Source organism: Mauremys mutica, chromosome 2 (assembly GCF_020497125.1).
Source record: "Mauremys mutica isolate MM-2020 ecotype Southern chromosome 2, ASM2049712v1, whole genome shotgun sequence".
NCBI lineage: Eukaryota > Metazoa > Chordata > Testudines > Geoemydidae > Mauremys > Mauremys mutica.
Genome location: NC_059073.1, coordinates 123,969,555 through 123,980,882, shown reverse-complemented (window position 1 = coordinate 123,980,882; position 11,328 = coordinate 123,969,555). Strand labels below are relative to the sequence as shown.

At 41.4% G+C, this 11,328-nt stretch overlaps 1 protein-coding gene across 1 annotated transcript; it reads left to right on the top strand.

Annotated features, from left to right (window-relative positions):
* Positions 1-367: 367 nt before the first annotated feature.
* LOC123363201 (ovalbumin-like) lies at positions 368-9,761 on the top strand. The gene is made up of 7 exons (XM_045004083.1): positions 368-535; positions 2,172-2,294; positions 2,944-3,087; positions 5,179-5,296; positions 6,085-6,227; positions 8,148-8,303; positions 9,348-9,761. The coding sequence occupies exons 1-7, from the start codon at positions 368-370 to the stop codon at positions 9,759-9,761; spliced, it is 1,266 nt and encodes a 421-aa protein (XP_044860018.1).
* The last annotated feature ends 1,567 nt before the right edge of the window (positions 9,762-11,328 follow it).

Sequence of the window (11,328 nt, the reverse complement as noted above, 5' to 3'; positions counted from 1 at the left end):
TTGTCACAACAGGTGCAACAAAATTTAATACCGTATATTGAAGCAGGCAAGTGCTGCTTCTGACTTTCCACTTTTAATTGACCCTTGTAATCTTGTGGTGCTGACGCATTGTAGCTTCATTTTATATCAGCTTACAGGGTGAGAGCGGGGGGGGGGAGGGGGGACGACCACCATTTTGGGCCCCACCAAAAATTATATGAACCTGCCGCCTATGCTTATGCCCATGCCCACCCTGAGGCTAGACATGAGTTAATAACTAGCAAGAAAGCCACTGAAACCTTCTGATGCAGTAAGAGGTTGAGAAAAGAGACTGTTGAACTCTGTTGATTTGGTTTTTTTTTTTCCTCTGCAGCTTTTCATTTTCACAATGAGCTCCATCAGTGAAGCAACTACCAACTTTTGCCTTGACTTTTTCAAAGTACTGAATGAAGATCATCCATCTGAAAATATCATCTATTCTCCTCTGAGTATCTCAGCTGCCCTGGCCATGGTCCTTTTGGGGGCCAGAGGTAATACTGCCACCCAGATACAAAAGGTAGGCAATAATAAGGCATTTGTTTTATTCCTTCATATTTATTTAACAATGGCAGACTATTCCCACATGCAATATCACCTTAGTGCCTCAAGGCTCTTCTTTTAACACAGAGCATTTTCCTTTTCCACATGTAATATAGCCTGCACAAGCAGCAATTGCCCTAGTTCAGGTCACAAAGGCGCTTTTATATTGAATGTAACTTTATGGAGTTTTTAAACTTTATGGAGTTGAAAATGTGCCTGGCAGAAGCTGCAGGCTGAGAACATTATAAACTGGAAATAACATTTCCAGTCCAAGAGCAAGAGGTTTTCCCTCTCAAGCCCTGATCCTGCAAACTGCTCCATATATGTGTGTCATTATATACATGAGTAATGGTACTTGGGTGTGTTATTGTTTGTGAGACTATGGCCTATGGTGCCACTTCACTTACCTTCTGCCTTGGCTGGTCTAATTTGGCCCATATAAATGTTTTCAGCCCCTCACATTCACTTTACACATACATTTCTGTTGTAATGTTATCGTGCACTGCCTGGTGTCTCTGGTTTTAAAAGCATTTTTATTTGTTTTGTTTTGGTGACATTTTTGTGTTCTGCATTGTACCAAAAGAGAGATACATAGAGTAAATGGTTATTTCAGGAATGTGTATCTCAGATGCAGGGTCCTTTCTAGTTGCTTACTAAGAACGTGCTGAGCATCAGACTTCCTAGTGCTGAAGTGTCACAAGTTTGGGTCATAGTAATAAAAATATAAATTGAACATCTAGTTTGGCAAAAATATTAACTTATTTCAGATCCCATGAGCCTGTATGAGTCAACTTTTTTCATTGGAAAATTATTTGTACTGCTCAAGCTTGGATTGCACAGGAGTTAGTACTAATCAAGGATCACGTATCATCAGTCTTTGAATAAATCAACTGCCATCATTAGAGCTTTGAGATGAATATTTTGCTGTGAAGGCTAGAAGCGGGACCCAATACAGTTAGCAGATGGAAAGGGATCTGCAGACGAGAGGAATAAAATTTAAAAAACCCACACAGGTTCCAATAATGCCGGCACAGAAGTCAATGGCAAAACTCATATCCACTTAAGTACGGGCAGCAACTTACTCTGTATTTGACAAACAAACACTGTATTTGTTGGAATTAAACCTAGCAAACTCTGAAAGCATTTCCATTGGTCTTCAGATTTTTCCTTTCATTTAGGTTTTGTAAAAAAAGCTTTTATCCAAGTCCCAGTCCTGTGATATGGTCCACTATTGCAGATCACTGCATGCCTGCAGAACCCTACTGAATGTATTGCCCTACTGCAGCACAGTGCTAAAAGATCTAACAAACTGAATATTATGGGCAGAAATAGGAAGTGATTACCACAATCATAGAAATATAGCTCTCCCTTCTAGTGATTTTAAGTAGTATTCACCAAATGGCTTGCTGATTTTGATGTCAATGGATGGACTGGAGCATCCAGTGATAAAAGTTGGGAACACTTGTCTTTTGGAAGCATGATATCCATCTCCAGTAGAAAGGACAGTAGGTAAGACGGACAACTGAATTATCTGTGACAAGTTTAGTTTCACAGATTGTCATAAGTAAATCAATACAGTGTATGACTGTTGCAATGTTACATTTCTACTTCAGGCGCTTCACGTCTTTGAATTTGCAGAACATGAAAATCCAGGAAGAGGAACCTTTTCTGAAGCAACAAGAAGTTATGGCAATTCAGAGAGCAGTCGCAGACTACCTCGTCATTCCCGGTTACTGGTATATTAGAACAAATGTTGGAATTGGAGAAACTTTGGGAAATTTGAATGAAAATTCAAAATTGGCAGATTTGAATTATAACATAAAAATAGGGGGGGGAATACTGTGATGGTGAGTGACAGAAGGTATAGGGAGAACGATAAAAATGTACACAAGATAGCAAAAAGTAAGGTTTAGGGATTTTTATTGAAAATATTGTACAATTATATGCTTGATTTGTGGATGCAATAGTCATAACCACATTTACATGTGATGAGTTCAGTTTGCATCATGTTATTTTAACGAGCTTCTACAATGATTGTGAGTGCATTTGCGTGTATAAATCAGACATACAGAAAGCATTTGAAACTCTTCTACCCTGAACCTTTTTCATTGTTCAACAAATTTTCACGTGTGGGTGCTCCATAAGTAACGAGTGGAACATCCCAAAAGAGCCACGGATTACTTAGTCCTTATAACAGGGCTTTTGTGCCACAGATCTGCACTGTCAGGAACAAGAACAAGTCAGAGAAGGCAAAACTAGCTTAGTTATTGAATCTGAATGGATTAATAGGAGAACAATTATTAAAAAAACAACAAAAAAAAGTGTCTGTCACTCCCAGCCTTCTTCAGTCAGAAATAAACTATAGCAACTTTGTGTTATTTGAAGGTTCCTGATGATCAGTGTGATATACCTGGAGGGATTCATTCCCAGTTTCATGACATCTTCTCAGCAATCAACAAACCCACCGCTTCTTATGAGCTGGCTATTGCCAACAGACTGTATGGAGAAAAGACATTCAGCTTTCTTCAAGTGAGTTGCATTGGGATTCACTTTAATGGCCTGTGACATTGTAGGACAGATAGAGATGAACAACAAGGGCTTAGTTCAGTTGAGGTCCCATTTCCTGCTGACTTGATGGGAGGTGTATTCACTTAGACAAAGGGTGGAGTTGATCTTATGGAGGTACCGAATAGTAGGGCAAAACAGCCAATTATCGTAAAATAAATCATGTGGTTCCAGAATGGAATGTTTAAGATAACTTTAAAGCCTTAGTTACAGGCTCTGCTCATTCCCCTCTGGTCACAAGAGCATTGTAATTAGGTGTGTTGAACAGCACTGAAAGCATAATTTCTAAGTGTTTACTATTATTATTTGTATTTTGGCAGTGCCTAGAGGCCAGGGTCCCATTGGGCTAGACACTGTACAAAATATAAAAAAGAGACAATGTTATGTAAGCCTGTCCCTCAAAAGCTGTTTTATATAGTACACTGTTACCCATGTTTTTCTTCAGCTTTGTAACTATTAAATTACTTCCATATATCAACAGCAAAATAAAGTTTAAAGGGTGGCTATAATAATAAAAAAAACCCTATTTAATCCTGGCACCAGCTTACTCAACAGATATATATTTGGAGTTATAGCTGGTTAATTGACTGACAAAATTAAGATTTAATGCTTTCTATTCTTGTTAGCACCATAGAAGTAACACAGTGATTGGAAAGTGAGCTAGAATTATTCTGGCTCATACATTTTCAATAGAATTACTAACTATGTTCTGGGATGAATTATTCCTCCAGAAAGTTTCATGCTGCATTTTTAACCAATTCATTTCATGTTATTTACAAGATCTCATCATTTGATTTGTGTGAAATTTCATACGCCCAAAAACTGTTCACAAATCATCTTTCAAAATTTACTTCTAGTTTTTAATTTCTTGTGGATTGCAGTCATCTTTAGTTATCTTGACTGAAGGGAAAAAGAAACATTGAAACAGTGCTTCAAAGACATTCATGAATTACATATAAATATATAGTCAGTGACACATAGGTTAGACAGGGACAGAAGTGGCTAGAGACATACATATCTCTAGGATAAATTCAGAGTTCTAGCGGTAGAACCATGAATTTAACAGAAAGATCTATAGTGGGTTCTGTTTCACCAGTTTTTCCTAGTTTGCAGTCCACCCAGAATGGAAAGTAAAATTGAGAGACCTAACCACTGGCTGCTGCAAGAGGAGGCAGCTTTATCAGATCTGGAGCACCCACAGAGTCGGCTCCTGTGAGCAGGACTCCAACCAAAACATGCCAACTTCCCACTGGATTATAGCTAGTGCATTTCCCCCCACACCCTCCGGCCATATCTTTTGGAGCTGTAGTTTAGGCATTGTCTGCAGGGTTGGATTTACACCTTATGCATTCCTAGGTACAGCATCTTCAGTGCTTCCCCTGCCTACAGCTGACCTCTGTGTTGCACATGATTTTAGAGACTTATGGTGCCCCTTAGAATGTTGGTGCCCCTAGGCACATGCCTAATATGCCTAACTGGAAATCTGGCCCTGATTGTCGGGGTCTCCAGGCTTTTTGTTGTGCGCGGTTTTGTGTGACTCAGATCCCTCTCGGATGTCCACATTCACTTGGGCTGAGTCTCCATGGCTCCAGCTTCCACTGTCAGGGGTTCCATCTGCTCCTGGGCTGGAGCCAACAAGGAGCATCTTTCCTCCCCAGAAGTTAGCACAGACTGAACCGGGGTGCTCCTTTTTATACTAGTGCTGCATCTTGAGCATGCCCAGTAGGGATGTGGGGGTGTGGCTTCCTCAGCCTACAGTGAGGAGTTAACTCTTCCCCATCCAGTGCGAGGTGAGTTCCCCCCATCACAGAGTGTTTTATTCAAAATCTCCAAACCTATCAAGCCCTTTGCCTATGCTATACCCAACTGGTCCAGTTCATTCTGCTAGTCCAGCCTATTTCTAGGATATAGGAAAACACTTTTGCAGTGTTGCAGAACTAAAAAACAGGAACATTTTATTTTATTTCGCACACAGTCTAAAAGAGAGAGAGAGAGGGGGAGAGAGAGAGACCTGTTTTCTGATGTATTGTTCTGACATTCTCTCTTATTGTACAGAAATACCTATCCTGCATACAAAAGTTATACCAGGCAGAACTGGAACCAGCTGATTTTCAGAATGCTGCAGAGGAAACCAGGGAGCAGATAAATTTGTGGGTTGAAACCTTTACAAATGGTAAGGACAGGTCAGCCATTGGCTGCTATTACTTGATATTTATTGCTTAAAGTGTACAAAGTGCTTAAGAATCTGGAGGAGAAAAAAGTTTCCTCATAATTGGAGCATGCCCAGTATGGGCCTGCAGTGGCAGCTCTCCACAATTCGACCACTTGAGTGACCTAGAGCTAGATCATTAATTCCCACAGAGAACACATATTTGAAGAGAACAGTAGCCAGCAGACTCTGGACCCTAGTACAACACCCATTGAAATCAACAAGAATTCTTCTGACAACTTCAGTGGGTGCTGGACCACCTGTGACCACCTGTGTGTCTGATTGCATGGAGTTTAAGGAACTATCAAATCAGATGCAAGAGGTATTGGGGGCAAGTAGTGGGTACCTTCTGAAAGTACCTTGATTTATGAGCTCCTATACAGATAAGGTAAATGACAGCGCACTACTAAAAATTTGACGTGGAGCCAAGCCTAGTCAGGAGAAATAAAGAATAAATTGGCCATTTTAGGAGACATCTACTCTCCTAAAATGTACACTTGAGGCACATCAGTGGGTCAGTTTGGGGAAAATCATAGTAACACTGCTTGGGTTCCACTAGTTCTGTGAACAGATAGAGGACTTCAGCTTCTCAGGGCAATCAGTCAAACATCTTTCATGTGTGTCCAGTATCATGTATATATTCTTACACCCAGGTACATACAAGCACTAAACATCATAATTATTACAACAGATAAATGGAACTAATGTTACCGATCTGCCAAAACAAACTAATTTGCCTCCCTTTCTTTAAGGTAAAATCAAGGATCTCTTTGCCCCGGGCACTCTTTCTGCTCAGACTACGTTAGTCCTCGTGAATGCTGTCTACTTCAAAGGGAAATGGGAAGTGGAATTTAAGAAAGAAAACACCGAAGAAAGACCTTTTCAGATTAATGAGGTAGATTACAGAAGTACACATCACATTATTCATCCTATTACTTCACATGCTTGGTAGACTATGAGGCGGACTGGGGGAAATGGCCCTTTAAATGTAGGGATCCATTATGGCCTAGGGACCTGCTCAGGGGTGGAGAGGGATTTTTTCCCAAAGCTTCAGCTAGGAGAGTGCATCATGCCTGACACTGGTACAATGCCTCACATAGCCACCTGGGGCACAGGGGAAGCCAGTGTATAAGAAGCTGCAGCATCTGCCCCCTCATTGGCCTGTCAGCTCTTCTGGCAGGAATGGAAGTGTTCAGGACATAGCCCCACTTTCTCCCCATCATAGGCACCAAGTTCCTCTCTACTCCCCTCTGCTTGACCCCCACCTCTGCCCGAGGCCTGCCCCCCTCCACCTCTTCCTCCAAGCCCCACCCCACTTCTTTCCATCCTTGCTCTGCCCTCATCCCCCCACCCACTCCACCCCTTCCCCCAAGCCCCCAGACTGCCTCTTCCAGCCCCTCTCCCTAGCATGTCCCATCCCCGCCCATTCCCCTCCCTCCAAGCGCCTTCTGCGTACTGCAAACAGCTGTTCCACAGCATGAAGGAGGTGCTCGGATGGAGGGGGAGGAATTGATCAGTGGAGCTGATGGTGGCTGAGAGGTGCTGGGGAGAAGAGGAGGTGGCTGCTGGTGGGTGCTAAGCACCCGCTAATTTTTTTCCATGGGTGCTCCAGCCCAGGAGCTCCCATGGAGTCAGTGCCTGTGCTCCCCATTCCCTTTGGGGTTGCTGGTGCAGTTAGGTTTACTTCCCTTGTATAGTTTTGCACTCAGAAGAGCAAAGACTGACAGGCCCCTGAGCAGAGGCCTAGCATAAAGATGCATCTTGTACCTTCCCCCACTATGTACCTCATTTGGAGCAGTCCACAGTCTGGTGTCTAATAATTTTCTACACAGACTTTTAACTGGTTTGCTTTTATTCAGACCTACAATGAGTTGTTCTGCTGCAACATTTACAATGACTGCCACCAAGAGATCCATTTAGTCTGTGTTCAGTTTCCACATTCTGTCACCAGATTGATCTCCTTCTTCATTTTTCTCATTAGGTTAAATATTGAAAGTGGGAATTTTTTTTAGTTTACATTCTGTACATTGTCCCTGTGTTATTCCACCACATGTTGTGTGGTCAATGAATGTAATATAGCCAGCTTCATATTTGCTTCAATTCAGTTTCACTTTCTGTTAGTCACACATTAGTACAATGTAGCAAAAATACGTTGGGAACACTGCAGGGAAACATTTGTTTAGCTAAAGGAAAATTGTTCTTAGTGGAATTTGTTTCCATTAAATTGTTTTGTAAGTGGCTGTTGCTTTTAGGTTTTGTAAATTTCTGGGTCAATTTGACCTGAGAACATGCTATTATATCAAAATTTAAATTAAACGAAAGATGAAAACCTGTAGTTTTATTGTCCTTAGCATGGTTCTCAAGCTGGACAACCAAACTGTGACACACACTATCAGTGGCAATGTCTGAAAGTGTTGGTCCTAGGAAACAGTGTTGACTGTTCTTCTAAACCTTCTATTCATCTTGCAGGCACAGGGAGATAATAAATGGTATCTCAGCTTTAAAGGGGCAGGGGAGAAGCAGCATGGTGGAATCCTGGATCATGGGGATGGGCTTTATGGGGTTTCCTAGTCACCATGTTCTCATACCTCACACTGATCCCTTTCCCTTGACGCAGAGAGGGAGAAAAAACTGTTGTGAGATGTTTGAAGGGGTTCAAGAGGACTTTATACCTTTCATTAGAAGGTGCTAATCTGCCCTACACAACCACTGCAGCATTTAGGTCCATGTGAAGATGTAATACAAGGAAAAACATTTAAATACAGGAGGATACATTGTATGTATTTCATTTGTTACTAATTGTCATTGCTTTCAGACTACAAGCAAACCTGTGCAGATGATGTACCAGAAGGGCAAGTACAAAATAGCTGCAATCGAGGAGCATGACTGTCAGGTGCTTGAACTCCCATACAAGGGTGGTGACCTGAGTATGTATATACTGCTGCCAAAAGACTACACGGGTCTAACACAGGTAAAGTTGCCTATGATGAGATGATAACCTTATAACCAGAACATGAACATGGCAATGTCTTGGTATCTCTGATCACCTGGACAGACAGTATAGGAGAAAATTACCTTTCCTCCTCCTTGCAGAGAATGCAGCACGTTGAATAGTAAATCTGAGGGCAGGCTGCTTATGCTGTTCCTGTGTCATTGAATGTTCAGAAAACAATTAGCCAGCCATTTTATTCTCCAAATAGGGCACAGTGACAATGTAATTAATAGCTAATTGCTACAGTTAATACCCACACAGACTAGTCTTAAAATGAATGAACAATAAATGCAAACAATATAGGTAACACATCGGCAGATCCACAAAGGCTGTCTGCCACATATTGCTGCAAGACTTAACTTCTGATCCAGCTCCCTAACCCTTTTTTCATACAATTCAATTGCAAAACACCCATTGACTTCACTGGTGCAGGATCAAGTCCCTTAGCTTTAATGGTAGAAGTCAGAACACTGAGGTTAAAAGTTTCACCATTGACTCCCACTGGTGACCCAGCATTGTGGTCATTATATTTACATTGATTGTAGAATCTGGTTTTCTTTTTTCCAAACACTGCATAAACACTTATTTGGAAATCTTTAGGGTACAGCTAAAGGGAGATAAAAGCCCTGTGGGCTAAGGGGCTAAAAGGTGCTGTGCAGACATTGAGGCTCAGTCTGGAGTTGAAGCTCTGGGACACTGAGGGTGGAGGGTCCCAGGGCTTGGGCTAGAGCCTGAACCAAATGTCCCCACAGCAATTTTTCAGCCCTGGAGCCTGAGCCTTATGATCCTGAGTCAGCAGACATGGGCCAACCATGGGCTTTGGGTTTTTTTATTCCCTTTGTAGACATACTTATAATGAACCTCATGCTACTGACCTCAGTAGCATTCTAAGAATCATGCCTGACATGGTTACCAGAGTGTGAATGAACGTCACTTTTCCAACTTTCTCACACAGTTCTGTGTCTTGTTGATATTTATGCATAACCACAAGATTCTGATTCCCATGTATCTTTATACCTGTAGCTGGAAAAGGAACTTACCTATGAGAAATTAACAACTTGGATCAGCCCCTATTATATGAAAGAAGATGACGTGGAGGTGTCTCTTCCTCAGTTCAAAATTGAGACAAGCACTCAACTCAACCAATATTTGAAAGCTTTAGGAATAACCGATGTGTTTAGCCATGAATCAGATTTATCTGGAATAGCAGAAGCAGGTGACCTGTCTGTCAGTGCAGCTGTCCATAAAGCTTATATAGAAGTCAATGAAGAGGGCACTGAGGCAGCAGCTGCAACTGGAATTGGCATAGGTGTGACCTCAGTCGGACGACGTATAGAGTTTGTGGCTGATCACCCTTTCCTCTTCTTTATCAGACACCAAAAAACTGAAAGCATTCTCTTCTTTGGTAGATTCTCGTCTCCTCAAGAAAATTTCTAATTAACATGAATGAGATTCTGGACCACGGAACCATGATATGGAAAATACAATGGAAATGTTTATTTTCTTATTTTTTCTCCTTTTCTTGCACTGTATTTAGCCACTGACTCCACAGTTATATACTCATGGCACTGTGAGCTGAGTTTAGCTAGTCTATAGAAAGAGCGTTATTTTGCTTTATATGTAACATATATGTGACATTCTTTTGATGAACGAGTCCTACATTGTCTGTTGTTTCTCTCACAAGCTTGCTTATGGTTCCTACTTAAAGAATGTCCCACTCTCTCAGCAGCTGAGGAAGGGCACCTCTGCTAAGTCCCAGCTCAATAGGAATCACGTTGAACCAAAGCTTTGATAATCAGTAGTGAAGTAAAGAGCTATGAATTTTCTTAATCATCCTGAACTGAATTGGTATCGACATAAACATTGACCAAACACTTGCAGTGGAGAACCTGGCCCAAAGTTGCAGCAATGTAATGTAAGGATCAGTTCTCAGTTATTGTTATTGCCCTTCTGCCACCTGTACTCACAGAGAGTTGTGCTTACTTCATAAGGAATCCTGCTGAAGTGAGTAGGACTACCGTGGAGGAAGGCACTGCTCAACATGATATAGAACAGAGGGAGAAGGGAGAGCTGGAACAGAGTCTGACTTCTTAGTACTTGAATATAAAGTTAACACTGTACACTGATACAAATGTCTACAGACAGGGTGTGAATTAGGGATGATGTGGGAACTTTGTACTTCCTGACACCTGCATTGATAATTAACACAAATGTTGCTGTGACCCAAGAACCTCTTAATTCCAGCTGGCAAGGGGGTGCAGAGGGCTCCAAGGTTCTCCTGATTCTCGATCAAAAGAATGTCACATGAGGTCAGAAATAAGAGTCGGTGTTGCACTCTTCATCAATATTGTTATGAAATGTATGTAAGGATACTATGTAAGGAGTGGTGTATGTACACAGAACATATGTTCTTAAAGTCTGTGTCTAGGGGCTGGTCCCAGCAAAGGTAAAAAACAGGTTTTTTTGTCATACATGAAATGTTTAGTCACCTACAAATCTACATGTAAATTGAGTGTTGTCTCATTCACAATGGGTCTCCTATCACCAGTCTGAACTGAATGCAAATGAAGGATTGTGAGAACTTCAGAAAAGAACTAAAAGGAAGAAAAGAGCAGAGAGGGAGAACCTTATCTTGAGGTGTACATCAAAGGTTTGTTCTACTATATTTGCAGGGCAAAAAAGATGCCCAGGCATCCCTCAGCTAGGAAGCAAATGAACAGCAGATTTGCTTCATGAAAGTGGGATCTCAGCCAGACTGGGCCGAAAACACTGGAGAGAACTTTGGGTGTGATAAGCTTCTTTAGCAGGAGGTCAACCTGTTAGTTGAGTTTAGCTAGTCTATAGAAAGAGCGTTATTTTGCTTTATATGTAACCATTTGATTCCAAAATTCTTGCTCACTATTACTTGAATCTCTAGTCTTTGATAATAAATGTATTCTTCTTTTCACTATAAACATATCTAAGTGCTGTGGTGATAAGTAAAGTGATGATCCTGAGTTGAATC